At 43.2% G+C, this 22,036-nt stretch overlaps 1 protein-coding gene across 1 annotated transcript in view; it reads right to left on the minus strand.

Moving 5' to 3' along the window:
- Window positions 1-1,634: 1,634 nt before the first annotated feature.
- GRK1 (G protein-coupled receptor kinase 1) overlaps window positions 1,635-22,036 on the minus strand; it is a 423,541-nt gene continuing 403,139 nt past the window's right edge. Inside the window, 1 exon segment of the mRNA XM_069204635.1 lies at window positions 1,635-11,002. Coding sequence (XP_069060736.1) covers window positions 10,728-11,002 — 275 coding nt within the window. The 3' untranslated portion in view covers window positions 1,635-10,727.

Consider the following 22,036-nt stretch of genomic DNA (forward strand, 5'->3'; position numbering starts at 1 on the left):
TCTAAATCCTCTAGCGCATCTTTAAAAACATCATCTTGAGTGGATTTTTTTCTATGTGACTACATTTTGGATTCTTCATGCCCCAAACAATGTAATCATATTTTTATTTACTTTTCCAAGGTGAACTCCTCCTCATTGTCAAATGTGGAGATATAATTCAGGACATATTCTCGCCATTACTGCTATTTAAGTGATGAATCACCCAAAACTGACGTAAAAGGTTGTGGTGGTATTAAATGTATAGTTTTAAATGACATGGTCACAATGCGCCTAAAAAATGTGTTTCAATTTTGTCTGCAAGAATAGTAAACAGTGTTAAAGCGTGTGCATTGCTGTAGACAGATGCACATCCGAATCTCTGCATATGCATGAGCAAATATACAGACCATAGCAGGTAAAGCATACAAATCACTGATGAAAAGTATACACACACACACACACACACAGGAAATAGTGAGTGTGGTCGAACTGGTGGTCCTGATTAGAGCATGTGCGTTAAAGTTAATAATGCAAAAGCATGCGCATTGCTGGAAACCGATCTGAAGCACAATCGGGAACTAGTGTATGCAGTTGGACAAGCCGTCGTGATTGAAGCATGTGCGTCCAAAGTTATTACAGTAAGATCGTATGCACCGCTGGAAAGCAGACACGCACAGTTGCAAGTAAAGCTTGTGCGTCGCCGTGGGTTGCTCGTTGTCTCGCAGACAATATGTTGCGTTGCACGTCCTGACATTCTGGCCCATATTTATACTTTTTGACGCTAAACTGCGCTAACGCAGTTTAGCGTCAAAAAATTTAGCGCCGTCTAACGCCATTCTGAAGCGCCATGCGGGCGCCGTATTTATGGAATGGCGTTAGCCGGCGCTAGCAGACCGGCGCTGCCTGGTGTGCGTGGAAAAAAACCACGTAGACCAGGCAGCGCCGGCGTAGGGGGAAAATGGCGTTAGGGCGTCTTAAAATGGGGCAAGTCAGGTTGAGGCAAAAAAATCGCCTCAACCCGATTTGCGCCATTATTTTCGACGCCCAGACGCCATTTAAATGACTCCTGTCTTAGTAAAGACAGGAGTCATGCCCCCTTGCCCAATGGCCATGCCCAGGGGACTTATGTCCCCTGGGCATGGTCATTGGGCATAGTGGCATGTAGGGGGGCACAAATAAGGCCCCCCTATGCCACCCAAAAAAAATTAAAAAATATAAAAAATTATACTTACCTGAACTTACCTGAATGTCCCTGGGGTGGGTCCCTCCATCCTTGGGTGTCCTCCTGGGGTGGGCAGGGGTGGCAGGGGGGGTCCCTGGGGGCAGGGGAGGGCACCTGTGGGCTCATTTTGAGCCCACAGGCCCCTTAACGCCTACCCTGACCCAGGCGTTAAATAGTGGCGCAAATGCGGGGTTTTTTGACCCGCCACCTCCCGGGCGTGACTTTTGCCCGGGAGTATAAATACGACGCATTTGCGTCGCCGTCATTTTTTTAGACGGGAACGCCTTCCTTGCATCTCATTAACGCAAGGAAGGCGTTCACGCAAAAAAATGACGCTATTTGCCCATACTTTGGCGCTAGACGCGTCTAACGCCAAAGTATAAATATGGCGTTAGTTTTGCGCCGAATTTGCGTCGAAAAAAACGACGCTAATTCGGCGCAAACGGAGTATAAATACGGGCCTCTGTATTCACTTAGGCGTGTATGTCGAGACGCAGGTTGGAAACATGCCAAACATCTGACTTGAAACTTCAGATTTACTACTGCTTATATATGGTGGTTCAATTGCGAGATGGTAAACAATTGGGGAATATGTTTATGAATATATTCAGCTTCTTAAGACATTCATTGTAGTGATGAACTAGAGTTCAGGTATTTTGGTGTAGCTGATTATGCAATTTATGCACTATTCACACGTTTTCCAGTGAAACAGCAGGGCCTACGACATTGAATGAATTATCTCCTTTGCTCCCATGCAACTTGAACGTTTTATTTAAACCACTCATTTTGTCATTTATTTTACCTATTTGATCACAGATCTAAATAAAATGTGAGAAATGAAAGAGTGCAGTAAAGTATATTTGAAATGTCTAAAAGTGCGTGGTGGTACATTATGGCCTAAACAATAAAGACATCTTCAGAAGAAAAAGATTTACCTGGTGTCAAATACAAACTGAAGAAAGCCATTGGAAATTTTGTTAGAAACAGGTGCATGGCATCCCAACGGAAGGGATTTAACAGCTGCAAGAAACAGAGAAACCCCTGGTTCATGAGGTAGCATGGTGAGCAGAGTGCTCTCTTCGTCACTAACTTCTGCAAAAAATAGAGATTCTCTCCTCTTTATCCCTACCTTTTCACTGAAGTGCAGTGCTGTCATGAAGTTTGCATTGCGACACAAATCACTTTTGCATGTTGAAACAAAGTGTAAAATTTACGTTTCTTAATTTTTAATGAGTGTGTTTGTTCTTACTCCATAGGCATGTACTTGCTACCAGATACTAGGTGAGAGTCTTGCATGTTTTCCGTTTGTTTTATTTATATCGATATTTGTATTATGTGTGTTGACTTGAAATAAAAACACAATGATAGCGGCACATAAACTACTAGAGATCATACAGTGCTGATGAAAGTCTTGTGACCCTTTAGGCATCAAGAAAGGCTGAAACTTATTGACTAAATAGGACAGTGGGTTAATAAAATAGTTTCCCTCTCCATTCGCATGCACAGTTTTTAATCCTATCCTCAGAAAACCAGAATGCAATAAATTATAGACTGATTATTTCCAAGGCAATTTTACTCCCAAAAAATCACTCTAGATCCTGCATGAAGAAAGTAAACAACATATTAAGTGCTCCCAGCTGGAGTTGACAAGTCCATCCCAACAGAAGCAGTGTTGGGATGTAGAGCCCAACGATAAACATGCCACTTATGTGTGAGGACCAGTCTTTCAAAATAAAAATAAAAAGTTAGGGGATCCAACCATGCACTTTCAGAAAACCTTTATATAAAATTTTAAATGCCAAACCTGTGTGGCATCAAAACAGCTTTTTTTTATGTCCTCAAAGTGCTTTGTTTTGTATTCTTCTTTTGGGGGAAGGCGGGATGAATCATCTGATCAGCAGAAGCAGCAGATTTTTACATGTGATTTAAGCACTTACATTTCTCTCCATGGTCATTTGTAACCCAACCTCACACCACCAAATTTGCACCCATATGTTTTACATATGCTTGAAATGATGCAGAACAATCAGTATTTGATTGAACATCATTCAGAGGCTTTCCGTGGTCAACTCTCAAAGAATGTAGCCTCTGGTACCTAACCACTGGTAAGATTGCACAGAGTTATGAAAATCATTTGCCCCTCACAAGAAAACCTGTCCCAGTTCAGACTTTAGCATAAGTTCTTCTACATTGCCTGTGAACAGAGAACTAGGTCCCCAGGTTCTCCTCTACACTATTGTGTAACTCCTTGTATGGCCACTGACTCACACCAGTCACTGGCTCCACACTGCCAACCAGTGTTCTAACATGCCATAAATGAGGTTATGCCTGCCTTTACTTTGTGCTTTATCTCGTTCTTGCTTCATCCTGATTGGCTGTAGATCTCCATAGTGCAGGTCTAATGGGCTCCTCAGTTGTGAATCCAACAGCCAACGAGAAAGCCTGCAGGTTGCCCCAATATTGTCCATGTTGCTCTCAAAGGAGAAGCATCAGCACTTTAGAGCATTTGTTTTGTATTGTGGAACAAGATTTCAGAAGGATTTTCCTGGGAGACTGTAGGAACTCCCCTTTTGGAATTCTTCTTACCCTTTTAGTGCTTAATTTGAGCAGGTGGTTGCAGTGTAGCACACCAGCATTCATTTCTGGAGACCGGCACTTGTTTTTCCACATTAGACTTTGGTCTCAAGCAAGAGAGGGGAAAACGTGCAAAGGAGAAATAAGTAGGAAGAGAAGGAAGGGAAACATATTGCAGAGGGAGAAGGCATGAACCTGCACGAGTGAGATAAAGCAGGAGCAGGGAGTGTCTGATAGTAGTTGGAAGAGCCATTAGATTGGTTCAAGACTATGCCATCGTGGTATTCGTTGCATTGATTTTTAAAAGTGCCAGCCCCGCATTTCTGAGCAGAGCTTTGGGCATCAGCATTTATTCTATTCCCCTCGGAGTGCTGAACAATGCAAACACTCACCCTCAGTCACAGATCTAGGTTTAATCCATCGTTCTTTTGCTCACCATGCCACCCCAGTTTGGACCCATCCATATGCAAATCAGTCTTGACCCTGTTCCTCATGGGAACAGTTCAGCCCGAACTGCCAAGCCAGGTCCTCCCTGGACCGGAAACAAGCATCCTGGGACCGGTTTCAGGGTTTCACCCTTCATCAGCCAGGCTAGCTTGAGTCCAGTGGCACAGTGAACAAGGGACCCAAGTCTGGGCATACCCTTCCCACTTAGGGCAACTTTAGTAACACAAAAGGATGATGGGCGGAGTGCTGAACAATGCAAACACTCACCCCCAGTCACAGATCTGGGTTTAATCCATCGTTCTTTTGCTCACCATGCCACCCCAGTTTGGACCCAGCCATATGCAAATCAGTCTTGACCCTGTTCCTCATGGATTAAACCCAGATCTGTGACTGGGGGTGAGTGTTTGAAAGTTTCAACACTCCGTCCATCATCCTTTTGTGTTGCTACAGTACTCTTGCCCTCCTGTATTACTTGACCCTCTTTAATGGTTTGAAATAAAAACATATTGTTGAAGGCTGTTTGGCCTGCAAGTTCTCGTAAAGGGATTGTGAAGTAAAGGTTAGAATATACCAAAAAATGGATCACTGTGTGTAGGGCAGAATTAATATCCATCCTAGGATATTAATTTCTTATCCATTGGCTAAGAAATTATTATAGGGCAATGAACAGCTCTACAATGAAGAGTTTACAAATACGTATATTCAGTGCAAGAGCTGAATTTACTAGGAAAGTCATATATTTTTGTCAAGTACGAATTAGGTTAAAGAAATAGTTTCCTCCAACACACTAAAAGATATAATTGTGACTACTTTTTGCGACTAATCATATACATAATCATACATTTGACCCCAAGGTCATTACATAGTATTGTAGATTACTGGCCCAACCCTATCACAGCCTGTTTGCTAGAGCGATTGACTTTAGGTCCAATATTGCATGCACTGAATTGTATGCTTGCATGTCACCAGAATGTTCCTCCATTTGTTGCACATGTTGCATTTCCTGTAGTGATTCCTATATTGATTCCTATTTTTTCCAGGAAAATGTAAACATTCCTTGATAAAGTGTTGACAAACGTGTGTGCTAGAATATATGTTGGACAGTTTACAGGAGTCCTGTGATAGTTCCTATTGCATGTTTTTTGTACACATTTCTAAGAGCTCAAATCCCCTTAACATGCATCATTGATGATCGATTCCCTCAAAAAGCATTACAATGACTGTGTCAAGATTTTTCAGATTATGTGCTGTGAACCTTTTTACTTATAGCGCACTCCACTACCTCCCTTCCTCATGATTTGATCTTAGACAAAAACTCCTCTCTACCATATTAGTATGCAGTTCGCAGCTCAGTGATTATACCAGTCTTTAATCCACTGACTATTTGTAAGTGATACACGATAATTGGGAAACAATGTTTGAATGAATGTGACAGCAGTAAAACGTAAGATATTGCAGGTCATAGAGTTGTGCACACACAAATCTGTGTACTATGTCAATTCACTGGCATAAATCAGAAAAGAATTAGAAATGCTTTCAATTTTAGAAAAGAAATATAGTATATTATGAGTTATTGAATCATGCTTCCAGTTCACGTATTCATACAAGACATACCCCACATGCTAGTAACATCTGTTTTTGAATGGGTCTTCACATCATCATCATGATATAATACTTGATTAAGACAACTCACTGTACTGACTGCGTACGAGTGAATCTCCATATGTTTTGGGATGTTACTTTTCTCTAGCAGGCTGACATTTTGTTTTTGTTCAGGGGTACTATTGTACATTTTGGCCACTCGCCTCTATGGAGTGGTGACAAAAGTACACCATTACAAGAGCATGTACTGGCTGTTCCAAAGCCCTGAACAGCATACTTTTGCCCCAGGTTCTCTGGCAAGGTTTGGGACTATACTAGCAAAACATCTTCTGCTGAATCAGGCTGGGCAAATTTTTTGTAGTCTGTGTTACATAGAAAGAAAGCCCACGCCAAATCTGACTTTTTCAGCAGTTTGTTGTGACCAAAAACAGACTAAAAAAGCTGTAGGTGGTATCTTACAGTAATAGAAGGACTGCGGTGTGTAACCCATTAAGGATGGACATGGCAAGGGGGCCTATTTGATTAACTGAATGGGTGGCCCACCACCATGCTGAAAGAACAGAACTATGATTATGCATTTAACCAACTGGAATAAGTCTCAGTGTCCGGACCAGTATGATTATGTTACTGTTGGGAGCCAATGCCTCATTGTTCCATGTTTTGTAGTGTTAATACACACAAAATGTTCCAGAGACTATAACCTTGTCTAACAAAGGATGTGCCTCCAAGATTAAAGGTCTTGTTTTGAGTTTGACTGACGGGATACACCGTAGCAAACATGGTGGATGTTCTTTTGTTGCCTTACAAGTACATTGTATCCAGGGTCTTATAATACTGCAGACATCTCCTGGAGTATTCTGTCTGAGAAACTCTAGATAAATCCCAGGTTTTTTTAAAACTGTTGTTGTGTAGGTTACATTTAGGACTTTGCAGAGCAGATAGTCTGGAGCACGTTTCTCTATGTAACTTGGGCTTTTGAGGAAATACAGTTTGTGTTTTAGACAAGAAGAACAATATTTAATAAGTAATGTTGCTGCCTGAGGCTGCTTATGGCTATACTGCATGGTAATCTGTGAACGTTATTGGGAAAAGGACACAGGAACACTTGGACACAACTGCCTGAATTACTATAAATATGGACCTCATGGCACAAGATACCCTCCTAGGAGAAGATTTTACTCTATCTAAATATAAATTGGGTATCTTTCCAACAAATGATGACAAATTTGTGAACAAAATTGAAAAATCCAACTCCTCTCCAGTGACAGCCTAGACCTCCAGTCATTCAGCCCTCCTTGGCCAGACGTGCCCATATGTATGTCACGACCTCTACCATCATTGCAACAACCTCCACTACCACTGAACCACTGTATGAATACTCACAGTGGTTCCTCCTACTCAGGAGAGCATATTTGAGCTCTCAGAAAGTAAAAGCAACAATGGAGCACCCAATATGGTGGGTGGACAGTAGTTCAATATACAGAGCTGGGCCTGGACACACACGAAGATGGCAATGATCCGGTCATGAGGAGGAGCACGCTACTAGTGATGAACATGAACAGCCAACTTAAGCTCACAGACTGCCATATGACAACTCCAAATTTCATGACTCTTGCACAGAGTTGCAAAATGTTTGGCCTCCCAACGATATCAACAGAACAACTGTTTTCTAAATATGTTCGAGGAACAGCAAAACAAGTTGATTAGGACATCCCTATTCTTGATTATGCTTGGCAGATGAGTGTCAAACCCATGAAGACACCCACCACTGTTCTGGCCATTGTTCAAAAGTTGAACTGTCACTTACCGGAAAGCTCCCATACTTGCTTCATGGGTAATTCTTTCCCAGATTCTGTCATTGCGGTAGCTGCCCAATGCAAAACGTGCACCCGTTCCTATCTACTCCTACTCCTCCAGCTCAGGAAGGCAGACACATTGATGCCTTGAGCAAAAAAGTAATATTCATGCCTGCAGCATCCACCAGAGCAACCTATGCTCCTGCCATCTTCTGTCTATACAACCAACAGGCAAGGAGTGACATTGCCCCTCTTCTAGTGCTCCTTCCATATGACAAGCAAGACCCTACTAAATGAATCATGAGAGAAATAATGAATGTCTCAGCTGCTATTAATGTGTCTCCGAGTGTGTCCAATTTGGATTTCCTCCAGGATGCATGGACAGTAGTTCTCCAGAAGACTGGCTAAAGAACACTTCTTTTCCCCCCAGTGGTGCAGATAACATTTCTGGATATGCTTTTTAATTGTCAGACATTCTTCAGTATACAAGAGGAGGAGATGCTTCAGGGCATCAAAACAGGCACCTACACAGTAGGTACTTGTGGCACTGCATTTTTGCAAACCCTCATCCTAGATAGAATGGGTAATCCTGCCTACCCTCACAATGATCAAGGAAATACTAGGTCTTAGAGACATCAAATACCTCCCACCAGTCTCTGCACATCTCCTTAAGATGAACTGTCAAGTCTTCCCATATTTAAGTGGCTGACTTACAAAAGGGTGCACAATGAGAGAGGCAGAAGATAAAACGAATGCCTGCCTGGCACTGTTCCAGCAGCTGGGGCTCACTCTAAACCTGGCCACATCTTCTCTATCTTCAGAAAATACATTGACATATCTGAGAGCCTACGTGAACACTTCTCAAGAAAAGAGTCTGCCCTCTTTGGATGGAGTGGGGAACTAGATGGCTCTTGCTACTTCCATTTCTGCCCTGTCAATTGTCCCACTTCAGCAATACTTTTCACCAGGGGCTTATATCTTCCTGCATTCGCCTGATCCACATTGTACACTTCAAATGAGACCTACAAGGCAAGATTTAAACTATCAGTGGTGACAAATAATAGGGTCATGGGAAGACCAGCTCTGTTTGTAACTCAGTACAAGACGAAATGCCATCTCTTTATCAGCATGAGTTAAAAACATGGAAATGAGGTGGAATGAACTGGTCTAACATCTTTGCATGATGCTTTTCCATTTCCCTTGGCCACGAGGATTCTCACCAGAGTTAGAAAGGAGCCATGTAAGATGATACTGATTACCCATGCATGGCAGAGACATTTCTACGATGCCAAACATCTACAGTTCTCAAACTCTTTGACTATAACACTCAAACTCCATCTGGAACTCCATTGCAAGTAAGGGGGCAGATTCTACATCACGTTCCGAATTACCTGACCCTCTCAGCCTCGCCTTTGATCATCTAGTGCTTGGTCATTTCGACATCCCAGAAAACAGCAGGGATCTTTTGATGCAAGCATGTTCAACATCCGCCTCCAAGGTATATATTGCTACGTGAAAAAGATTCTGGGCCTGATTTGAGTTTGGTTGATGGGGTTACGATACCATTATATCCTATGGAAATTGTAACACGATGTACGGGATGTCCGTCACATTCGTGATGGAGTAACCCATCAACCAAACCCAAAATCAGGCCCTAAGTGTTTGGTGCGCAGATAAAGGCCCTAATGCACTCATGGTAGGAACATGTTTGTCACATCTCAAAGAATCTGGCCTCCAGCTCAAGTCTGTCAAAGTCTATCTACCTGCCATTTTTAGGTACACACTTCTGGTCAATTATTTTTCTGTCAAATGATTATGAAAAAAAGTTGAGATGAGGTGAATATGCTACTAAAAAAACTGTTATTGGACCAGTGGCCATTTTAGCATTATTTACTGCTATTCTAAACTCCTGGGCATTCTCAGTCTGATGATGGGGAATAATTCAAACGTGAATCTATTAAAGATATCAATCTAAGTCGCATGAGACTCTCAAAAAAAGACAATGACCAAAAAAACTGTATGTAACATCTTGCTAGACTGCACTTATTCTCACACTTGTTCACATCTGGTGCTGAAGTGCAGCTTCATGTTTACCGTCACATATTTGGAGCAAATCTAGAAAAATCCGTCACCGTTCCAAATTATTCCCACAGACCACACAGCAAACTGAATTACTATCAGCACCACCAAAGTATTTTGTGGCATTGGCATGGTATGATGCACTATATAAATACGGAATTACAATAGAATACAATAGAATGCAATACAATGGCAAATGCAATTACTAGACACACCCAACAAAATAAATTAACTCTTCAAAGTATTTCTGCAGCAAGGTTTGCTTCATAATAGTCAAAGTGGACACACCATACTTGAACCATGTCCAGTTCAATACTGCAGTTAACTCCTCTTCCCTTGAGATCTTGTTTTAACATTTTTTACATTTTGTTTTGATACTGCCGCTAAACCTCCTTGTCTATATTGATGACTTGTATATTTGTCAGTGCTGATATCTGTATAAGCATACGTGTAAAGCAAACGGAAATCTGAAGAGTTCTGTTGTTTTAAGTTGCCTTGCCCATCTGCGGGCCTATTTGCTCACCTACATCATGTTAATTCACTAAAGTATTGCTTTTCTGTACAATAGATGTTTCATAATGCAAAAAACAAGCACACAATTGCTACAAAACAATAGGTTATTATTATAATAAAAATTTCAAAATTTTAAGTCCTAAATACAATTTCATTGTTTGCTTCTTACTCTCCTTGAGGCGGGTGTTCATGTGGTGTCTTCTCCATGTGTTTCTCCTAATCAGGTGAAAGTACAGTAGAGCTTCTTGGACTGGGAGCTCTTGAAATTTTGACATGCCACAGAATTCTGTCCTTGTACTATCATCGAAATCCCTAAGTAATAAATAAGTCCGGGCAAAGTGATCAACATCATGATTGAGATCACTGGTTCAATAGCGCGGCTGCTGTGTGCTGAACACACTTTCTTTTTTATGATGCCATAAGGACATATGATTTATAACACAAATCAACCAACCATTCTTACTCCCAATGGTGATCTCCTACAACTAAGGTGCTAAGTGTCTCATAGTTTTTTTTTAAGCTACTCGACATACTCCAGACTTGGATGAGTCTTCCATCATGGAATTTCTTCTCTTGTCGTTTGACTGGCTGTTCAGTTCCCCAAAAATACCAGTTTCAATCATTTCTTCTTGCCATGGTATAGGGATATTGCCCGAAGCAAACTCATCGAAAAATTCATTATCCGAATCGTCAAGAACGATACCTTTCACTGTAGAAAAGGCACCAACATCCTGTATATCTTTAGCATAAACTGTTCGAGAATCAGGAGCAAAGGGTGGAAGAAGTATACCTGAAACAGTAAGAAAATGGATAGGAGTTCAGATATATAACCTAAAAAACAAGCAAAAAGCAGATAAATAAAACAGACAATACGAATAAAGTTGCCTTTGTGGTGGCTCTGTTACTGTTAAACTGTACCCTCTTTCCTGTTCTTAACTTGTGGACACTCGGCCACCTAATTGGGGGACTCAGAAGCTGCTTCTAAAGGTTTTGATTTCAGAACTGTATATGTCAATTATTTATGTGTGCATGCATGAAACGAGGCCTGCCCACATCCCTGCTCCTAAATGCCTCCTCACCAATTGCCATCTTCAAAAAAGGAGCAAATGTTTGTTTTGGCCAATTGATGGCACAGTGATAATGGAAATGAGGCTATGGACTAGAGTGACCGAGACACTATAAAGTATAACGTTCTCTGTATCCATTTCCTCCAATGTGGCTCCTCCTCATTCTCTACTTGTGGATATATTCCACAGCTAGTAAGTAAAAGAAAGGGAGCATTAGATTCTTAGACAGGTTAACAGGTTGCAGAGAACATCCTGGAAGAAGCACCATGCATTTAGTATCGGTAGTGTGCATGTGGGGTTGCTCAGGTACACAGGATGTCATTGCCTCAAAAGGTTTTAGAATTAGCAACACCAGGACAAGGTTTATATCCCGACATTCAGGGTGAGATTGTACTATAAAAAACATATTAATTAGTCCTGTTACAGGATCTTTAAAGTGTTTGTTGTTCTACATAAGCCTGTTACTTAAACCTGCAAGGTGTGTTTTGAAAGTGTCCACCTCCACACTGTCTTAGCCAGGTGAATGGAAAAAAACACTCACTGAGCAGGTGATCCCTCCAAGAGGCAAATTTAGACCCATTTGATATTCAGGCAAGTGGGAAAAGAGTCTATGGGTGAATGAGTCCAGGCCTTGAAAATAGTAGTTTGTAAAGAATTTCTAACTTCTGTGGAAAGTTGACACACCTGCTCAGGCTTTCTGTTCTAGTGTATAGATCACACACTGGTGGGAGACCAACATAAATATACTCTGTTGTAAGGCACATATCCACAGGGACATTGGCAGCTGGTAGTACCAAGGAGAGTGGTTGATACGTAGCCTCCATGCATCGAAGAGGGCCATGAACAGGAAACATCACCACTCTCTCACCACTGTTAGCTCAAACACAATTATAGGAAGGGATGAATCTGATTATCCCCCACAAGGCACTAATTGAGGTTGCTGTAATCCATATGCATTCCTTGCAGCTCTCGATGGTGGAACACTGGGACAAGATGCTGTAATATAGATGTACACACACGTCCTAGACTGCCCTAAATGTCAACCTTGCATAGGTAGTGACACAATCCCAACCTTTAGGTGGATGCCCCTTTCTGCTACTCGCATTCACCAGTGACTCAAGTCAAGTGTGGGAGTGTGTGTATATATTCACTGAATAAAACAAATGTTAATGTGTTGTTATAACTAGGGAAAGTGGCAGATAAAACATAATATTTTAAACTCTGAAAGCCACCTAAATACATTTTGCAGTTAGTTGAAATACCTGTAACCCGCACCCTCGCCATGCACAGTGTTTTCATCAATGATGTAATTTTTTACATCATAAGTGATGCTATCAATGATATCATAGAATATTTCATGAATGATGTAATATGTGCGGTCATAAGAGTTATAGTTACTTTTTTATTGAAAACAAACTTCAACATGTGTTTGAGTCAATTTTTAACACCATACAACCATAAAATGTATCCACAAGACCAGTCACAACGGGCCCCACGCTTCAGCTGAACAGCATACAGCTTCAGCTAGGAGCACTTTATAAAATGATGAGGGCTTGTATTCAATAACCCAAGAACCTTACTGCTAAGTGTTCTTTTATATGTTTCTAGGAAGGCTGCTGCTGTCCCTGGAGCACCCCACAACCTTTGTTTGCTTAGCTGTGCCCTTTCCCCTCCTAAGAGCACCATTAGGATCCTAAGATCCCTATAAAAAAGCCGCTGCATGGAGCTATGGGGCTATCCCCAGAAGGAGCAGTGATTATGAAATGAGCGGCTACTACGCTCATTTCATATTCCAGCTAGTTATTTTTGTTTTTTAAGTTGGGTGCCTTGGTTCCACCTGGGGAACCCAACAAATTTGCCAAACTTTGGTGGCTGTTGGTAGAGGCCCAAAGCCCTCAAGACCCCGTTGCCTCCCTTGCCAGCACTTATTCTGGATGCCAGCAGGAGCCAGCAATTACTTTCAGCCATTGAGGGCTGTCGAGGGAGTGCCTAGATCTATCTATGAACATATCCAGCTTCTAGTTTAGGATGTTGAAATCCACTCCCCCATTGTAAAGTTGTGAATGTAGCTCAGCTATTTCCATTATTTATGGACTTTTACCAGCATCTCCATATCCACCAACATTCTTCCTGGTGTCCCTTTCCCCTGTCTCTCCACCCAGGGCTATCCTTCTGCACTCACAGACCCCTGAGCCTCATCCTCCAGTTTGTAATTTCATGCAGGTCTAACTTTATTGATTTTCGTAACTCTTCCTCGTTTCAGTGCATTTTAAACTATGGACATAAAGTGTCAAGGGTTGCCCACTGTCAGCAATGTCTGCTGGTTCTCCCCCTGGTGGGGTGTCCAGAAATTGTGTCCATATTTCTCTAGCTGTCACGTCCATTTTATCATATTGTAATAACTGACCAGTCGGTATCGATAATGTTTCACAGCTATCTGTGAACAATATGAACTGCTACCCAGGATACTGGTTCCCCAGTGTCCTACAACTTCCTACCATCTAGTGATGGACATGTCTGCTTGAATATGTTTGGACAGCTGTAATATTCACAGGTCCAATTCTTTTGCAAAGGATGGGTCTCCTGAGTGATTTCTTTCATATTATGCATTCTGGCGCACCAGGTTACAGTAATCCCTAGGAACTCTTGAGCCCCCTCATAAGCAGTTCCTTTAGGGAAGTGTCACTGCAAGTACCACTGAACAGTTGTTTTTACCAATTGTTCCCTTCCATCACCCATTGAGCTGCACGCTGCAGTTTTGCTGGATAATTGTAGTTCTATATTGGGTAGTTCCATGCCTCCATCCTGGTCCAATTTGAGCATTTCAAACACTACACCAGGGAAGTCAGCAGTCTTTTTAGTATGTTAAAGGTGTCATGAAGACGGGATCTCAGTGAGTCCTGGACTACGTTAAAGCATATGAACAGAAATACAATCTTAGCGATTCTCCCTGCAATGGAGAGCAATAGTGTGTTCCAAAACCTTATGGATGATTTAGGCCCTGTACCATCCTAACTATATTATGTTGATATTGTCCCTCTGCTGTTGAGGCTACCATTATGTTCGGGTACGGAACTTGTCCATCTCCCAGCTAGGACCTAAGTTATACAGTCCAGACAGGGCATGCTCCCAGAGTCCCAAACTATCCAGCAAGCGTGGAACAGAGGTCCCTGGCCTCTTCAATTGAGACAGTGCATCCTCTGCATATAGGGTGAGCAGATGAATGGAGTCAACAATCTCAATACCCAGATTGGCAAGCTCTTTCTGGAGACTAATGGCCAGCGGCTACAGCACTAAGGCAAGGAGTAGTAGTGAGAGAGGACAACTCTGTCTGGTGCTGTGCTTCATCGCCCAATCTGCAGACAGTATCTATCCATTCCTGACGCTTACCCTAGGATAACTGTATAGGAGCATTGCCATAACAATTCCATCCATCTTGAGAGGCTGTGATGTAGCTGAATTTTTGGTGCTGTCCCTTATGTCCAGAAGTCACCTATATGTCATGTTAACCAAAGTACTAATAGTTGATTGTAGAAAGATGTACAGAGAAATCATTTTTAAATGTGCATTCATTTAGACTAAAGTTAGAAGCCCTTGTGGTATTTAGGAAAACCAAAAGTTTGAAAGTTATAATTGATATTATGCTAGAATTTAAACTCTCATTGTGAATTGGAACAATATTGAATTTCTAATGAATAATGATTTAAATATGTGTGCATAAATAAAGAAATGCAGTTCTGCATTACATTGACTGAAATCTATTAAGACTCTTCATATAAAGTGACTGTAACATGGATAATAATGAAGAATTATTAATGCAGAATTTATAACTTTGCATGTTAAAATGTGGTATTTAAAAAGTATTAATCAAATGTATTGTTTTAATAAAGTTGCATTCACCTAATTGAGGCCTGCTAGGCCTGTATTTCGTGACTGAGCAAAAAATGATGATTCATTTTCATTTCAGACTTTGTTCCCATGAGAAGATAAGCTTTGGTAATAGACCCCTATTGCAGTGGTTCCCAAACTGTGCGCCGCGGCTCCCTGGTGCGCCGTCAAAACTAGCCAGGGGCGCCGCACACAGTCTGGAAACCACTTGGAGGTGCTTTGAATCGATAGCTTTTCATCGTGGTATTGGAAACAAAACCCCCTGCATTAATTATTGTGACCAGCGGAGGGCGCCAAAGTACCATTAATAATATCCCTATGACAAAAGAAAAAAAATAGTTTCCAATAAATGGTTTTCAGCAACCTGAAGGAGAGAATAAAGAAGACAAACTGTAAATAGTGTAGGTACAGGTACAGGCTGGGATTACGTTCCCCCACCCGCCAAAAAAAAGTAACATAATGGGGAGCCGTGGCCAACACGGCCAATAGGTTAAAGGAGCAGGGGATCGAAAAAGTTTGGGAACCACTGCCCTATTGCTTTAGACTCAGAGAGAAGTGAAACAGTGTCCTTGAATGTAGAACATCCTGGACCGTGGACTTGTATTATATACAGATGTTTCAATCTCATGTGGAGCTACATGGATGGATGAAGTTTCCATGACAGACCTGGGAAGATGTACCAATGTTACAACTTGAAGCTGTGTGATCGATTGCTATTGTATGATGCCCCTACAACATAATATGGACTTTCTCTCAGAGCGAATCAGATTGTTGCATGAACTTTGATATGTTGATGACTAGTTGGACTTTGGTCAGATTCTCCCTTGGTCAGAAGATCTTCAGATTTCCCAGAACTCTTGCACATGAAGAATCCTGCATACTGAGCCCCTTGGAGAGGTATCTTCCTCTCTGTTTGCCCCTTTGAGATGCCCCACTGAGACTTGGAGATTTTTCCATAAATTTTTGCAGAAGACTCTTGATTGAGCGTCAAACATGCTGACGTTTTCCCTTTTGCCCACCTTGGTTCAATCAATCAATCAATCAAAGAAATTTGTAGAGCGCGCTACTCACCCGTGAGGGTCTCAAGGTGCGGGGGGAGGGGGGCTGAGGTGGGGGCGGGCCGGGGAAGGTCACTGGTCGAACAGCCAAGTCTTGAGGTTGCTTCTGAAGACTAGTAGGTCTTTGGTTTTGCTAAGGTTGGTGGGGAGGGAGTTCCAGGTTTTGGGGGCGAGGTAGGAGAAAGACCTGCCTCCTGTGGTGGTGTGCAGGATGCAGGGGACTGTGGCTAGGGTGAGGTTGGCTGATCGGAGGTTGCGTGTGGGGGTATGGTAGTTTACTCTTTCATTGAGGTAGGTTGGGCCAGTGTTGTGGAGGGATTTGTGTGCTTGGATGAGGATCTTGAATGTGATTCTTTTGTCTATGGGGAGCCAGTGTAGGGATTTGAGGTGTGGTGAGATTCGTTCGTGTCGGGGGAGGCCGAGGACGAGGCGTGCGGCTGTGTTCTGGATTCTTTGGAGTTTGCGTTTGAGTTTGAGTGTGGTGCCGGCGTAGAGGGCGTTGCCATAGTCCAGTCTGCTGCTGATGAGTGCGTGGGTGTCTGTCTTTCTGGTCTCTGGGGGGATCCATTTGAAGGATTTTTTTAGGGTGCAGAGTGTGTGGAAGCAGGAGGAGGTTAGAGCATTGATTTGCTGTGTCATGGAAAGGGCGGGTCGAGGATGATGCCGAGGTTACGTGCGTGGGTTGCGGGGGTGGGTGCGGGGCCTAGGGCAGTGGGCCACCAGGAGGCGTCCCATGTGGTTTTGTTGGGGCCGAAGATGATGACTTTGGTTTTGTTTGAGTTGAGCTTGAGATGGGTAGTGGTCATCCAGTTGGCGGTGTCTAGGAGAGCGGCATGTAGGTTGGTTTTGGTGGTGGTGGGGTTGCGGGTGAGGGAGAGGATGAGTTGGGTGTCATATGCATATGAGAGGATGGTGATTCCGTGTGCTCGGAGAATGTTGGCTAGGGGGATCATGTAGATGTTGAAGAGTGTGGGGCTGAGAGAGGACCCTTGGGGGACTCTGCAGGTGATCTTGGTAGTGTTGGAGTGGAAGGGAGGGAGGCGGACTCTCTGGGTTCGGTCGGTGAGGAAGGAGGAGAGCCAGTCTAAGGCTTTGTGGCGGATTTATATGTTGTAGAGGCGTGTGCGGAGTGTGTGGTGGCAGACGGTGTCAAAAGCTGCGGAGAGGTCTAGGAGGATGAGTGCAACGGCCTCGCCTTTGTCGACTTTGGTCCTGATGTCGTCAGTGCATGCGATGAGGGCGGTTTCTGTGCTGTGGTTCTTGCGGAACCCAGATTGTGAGGGTTAGTTGATACTGTTGCCTGAGATTTACCCTTTTCTAAAACAAATGTGTCCTATTTTTCCTTTTTGTTTTTTGCCCGCGTGTGTTCCACCCCGCATGTGTTATTCCTCAATCTGGCCAATAGTAGGGTTTTCCCTGTGCTGAGCTAAGTTAGAACTGCTGATTTGAAATTGACTGATGCTTGCCAAACATGAGCAATGCTTGATTTCTGTACCTCAGATAATCTTGTTAATGCTTTCTACTCTTCTTATTGAATGCTCAGTTTTATCAATGTTAGTTTGCCTGAACTTATTTAGTCTCTTTGGGCAACCCTGGGTGATACTGTATCTTTATAATTTTGTCTTGCGAGTTGTCTTAATGACTTTGAGCTTGAGTTTGTAATAAACCCCTTCAATTTTATTCCTGATTGGAGTTTTCCTTGTATGGCCAAATTGGTCATGCTGTTTGACTTAGTTTGTATTGAAATGGAGTTGTATGGTTCTACCACATCCTTTTGCAGGGTGCAAAGATCCATCGACTTGAAGTTCAGCATTGATTCCTGTGAAGGGTGAAAATGCTCCAGCAGTTGTTACGAACCACTTGATGATTGAAGTTCCTCGTGGCTACTAGCAGGGTGGCCTATCTGCTACTGCCCGGTCCTAAGCCTGTAGATGTAGGGTGGAGAATACCATGTTTTCCAGGAAGCCAGAGAGGTGTTTATTGCCATGTTTTCCCAATAAGGTGCTTGCTACCGGTAGTCGGGAAATAGGTCTCTGTCTAGAAAGGATTGGCTGTGAGTTTTTTACTACTGGTTTTACTCTAACATATTCCATGCTGGGGAAATCTTACCACTTGCCATGGAGTGATTGTGAATGTCCATGAGAATGGGCAGGAGGGTGTTGCCACCCTTTCCTAGGATGTCGGGAGAAGCCAGATCAAGGAGCAAACCTGATTTTTTACATTTTAAGGTTGACTCCATAATTTCGAGACTGAATGTAGTTAACAAAGTCAAATTGGGTCCTGTCCATGCCCTTGCCATGGGGATTTCATTAGTCTTGATGATTGTAGGCAGGAGGCTGAGAATTGTATTGACTTTATTGAAAAAGAAATTGGCACACATATTGCAACCTTCTTCTAAAGGTGGAGGTCCTGTGGAGCTTGAGAGTGATTTCTTAAGGCTATTTACCGTTTTAAACCGTTCGTTAGATGGATTGGAGGCATTCTCTATTTTTTTCCTTAAAACGTGCAATTCTAGCCTGTCTTATGGCTCGCTTAGAGTTTTTTATGGCTATTCTATAGCTGTCATTCCTTGTCATCGTATGATTTTCTCCATTCTCTTTCCCTTTATTTAGCTTCTCTTTATAGTCTAGTCAACTCTGGAGTGTATCATGAACCCATCCCTTTTGTCTGATTGGAGTTGAGAGGTGTGCAGGGGACAAGAGGGTTTAAAGAGTTGTTTAGCTATCTCTTGAATATGTTTCACCTTTCCATTGTATCACCACTAAAACTGGCAACAAATTCAATGAGTGTGCCCAGCCATTCCCTGTCATCACAATTGGACCAAGTCCGCCTGGATCTTTGGTGGGGGGATTCTTCTTGACTGTAATTTTAGAGACTTAAAGCCAGGAGGGACTATGTGGTGGTCTGACCTTAATATTAGGATTGTGTCATCTGTAACCAGATTAGTGATATTAGTAAAAACAGGGTCTAGAAGATGCCCTTGATTGAGTGTTGGTGCCCTGACAATTTGCCTTATTTATAATGCATCTAAAACTTGGGCTAGCACTTTAACAATTTCATATCCATTATCCTCCATGTGCAAATGTAAGTCCCCTAACAAGGTCAAGTTCACTTTTTGAAAACTACATTCTACAACTATATCTGGTGACACTTAGGTAAACTGTGAAACAGTCCCTGGGGGACGACACATCACGATGCTTGAGAAGATGAAGGTTGGGTTAGTCAATATATATAAGACTATTCTGTGCATCTCATAGTGCTCATCCACGTCTTTCGGGGTGCCTGTAGGATAAAATCTCTTTCTAATTAAAGATCCGAGCTATCAGTGGTCTTGGGACGGGGGGCTCCTGGTGCCAGTTGTGCAGTCAAGGACTTGTGTGCCCTCTACATCGTGAACATGTTTGGGAGTCCCTTCGCCTTCAGCACTCACATAAACAGTCCTTCAAAAGTGTTCCATTGAGTCCGCTCTATGCTTTCTGGGAAGCCTATGAGGTGCAGATTATTCCTTTGTGAGGTACCTCTGCATTCTCGACTTTCCAAGATTTTGGTTGCTGCTGTTAATCTGTTCACTTGCTCACTGAGCATTGTTACCGCAGCACTCAGATCAGTGATTGCATGTTCCGCTGTTGCGATCTGTCTGCCACTTTACGTATATCAGTGTGCCGCAGATCAACCTCAAAAGAGGCTGCCTCTTTCTTTCCTTCTAGGTCTGTGTGAAAGCCATGTGTAGCAACCAGAATTGCAGCCCTCAATGGCTCATCCTCTGTCTCAATTGTCCTGGAGCCTGTTTGTTTAGTAGTCCATGAGGCAGGCCCTGTGAGGTTGTGTATTGTGTGATAGTCTTGTCCGGTTGGGTCCTGGGGCATTTATCTTTACCCATGGCAGAGAATGCTGCCCCTGCAGGTAGCTTTGCAACAGTTCAGTGTCCCCTGCAATGGCCACTAGTTCCTTCAAGCTGTTGAGTTCTTGGGCTGGGGTGCAAAGGAAAAGGTTTCAGAAGTGCCCTCGTGGGTCAGGTCTCTCCCAGTCCAGGTGTCTTTTTGACTGTCAGACTAGTACATGTAGTTCCTGCTCACACAGGCAATCCCCAGAAGCCTGGACAGATCCTCTCTCTCCAGTTCTTTACAGCCCTCCTCAGGGTCCTGGACACAAGGCAAAGCCCTGGTCTGGTGGTCCCCAGTGGCCAGCACCCTCAATCTGCAGTGCTGCAAGCAGGCTGGGAGAAGAAGTAACAGTGAAGAACTGTGCTGTACACCCCACTCTCTTCAGTCCTTTTTCGGTCTGCTACATGGCCGCTCCCTGGCCAATCCAATCACTGGCTCAGCAACAAGTTCACAGTCTGTTGCCTGTGTCTCTCCCTTTTGTGGGGCAGTTTGTTTGCTGTCAAGCACAGCAGCACTCCAGGCTCATGACTTCTCAGGTTACTGTAAGCCGGGGTTCATTTATATCTCTTTCCAATCCTGAAAAACCCACGTGTAGCCTCTTGTGCTTCCACGCTGCACGTCTCTCCCTGCCAACAAGGCGGGAGGTGCCCTTCTCTCTGGCTTCTGACCGTAACACAGCTGTTCGAGGGCAAGTCATGGGGAAGCGATTCTGGTCACAGTCCCCTCCCATCGGTAGCAGTCTCAGGTAGGCCGCACCAAGCAGCTATGCCCTCCATAACTGGCAAGAACAGACCGGATTCCGGCAGCACCAGGAGAGATTGTGTTGTATAACAGGACACTGAGTGGCTTTTGGCTGCAAATATAGGCATTGATTAGGCAGGGCATTGTAACAAGGGGCAGTGGAGCACGCTAACCGCACGTCCACTCGACTATCGTGCAAGGTCCTGCTCCAAAGTGACGTTATAGTTAGGTATGGTAATAAGATTTTACTTTTGATGAAAGAAACCTAGAAATTCACTGAAAAAAGCAAATAATTTTATTTCTCATTAAAACCCTGGAAATTCACTGAAAAAAACAAGTGTTAAAGTGGTCATGTTTAGGCCTTCTAATAATATAATAACTATTGTTCTAAAAAAAAAAACACTTAAATTCACCAGTAATACTTTACTGAGCTAACTTTAACTTGTGCCCCTGTCAGGTATTGCCTATGACTGCACATACTACATCACACATCATGTTCATCATCACAAGAGAATGTGTGGAAAAAAGAGGTATGAGTAGTCTGAGAGAGTAGGCAGAAGAAACTCTCCAATCACTGGCTAGTGTGCTGGATAATACTAGCACCTAAAAACCCCTCCTCAGAATATTCCTGGACCTGGGAAGAAAACAAAAAGAAACAAAAGATCTTTGCCTAAAAGCTGGAAGAAAGAAGATATGGGACTGGAACTGCTCTCCAGATGCCAGGTAACTGATCTCCTGTCTGCCGGCTCCAGAGAAACAAACAACAGAAGAACTCCTGACTTCAGTAAAAACCAGCTGAGCACAGAACACAACTCTGAAGGAACCCTGGGTGGGGAACTGGTACCTGGAAGCCAGCCCTGGGAACCTTACAGCCACAGGAGTAGCTAGGCAGGTGAAACTTTTCCCGCACTTGGAGAAAGCAGGACTTTTTTCCACCACTGGAGGCTCAGGATAAATGAGATGATGCTTACCCAGGGAGGGCACATCCCAGGCACGCAAGAAAGCCATGTTCCCCTCAGAGCTTTTTGCAGCACTGAAAATTGGTTCAGTGGGACCTTACAGGAAAGTTACGCAGCCTTAAGGAGTCCTGCCTGCTACAGCATTCAGCCTTTTTCCCCTGGTGGATTTTGAGAACAAAAACAGAGATGGAAGGTTTCCTTCAGCAACCACAGAGCTGCTACTTAAA

Source organism: Pleurodeles waltl, chromosome 8, assembly GCF_031143425.1.
Source record: "Pleurodeles waltl isolate 20211129_DDA chromosome 8, aPleWal1.hap1.20221129, whole genome shotgun sequence".
Taxonomy (NCBI): Eukaryota; Metazoa; Chordata; class Amphibia; order Caudata; family Salamandridae; genus Pleurodeles; species Pleurodeles waltl.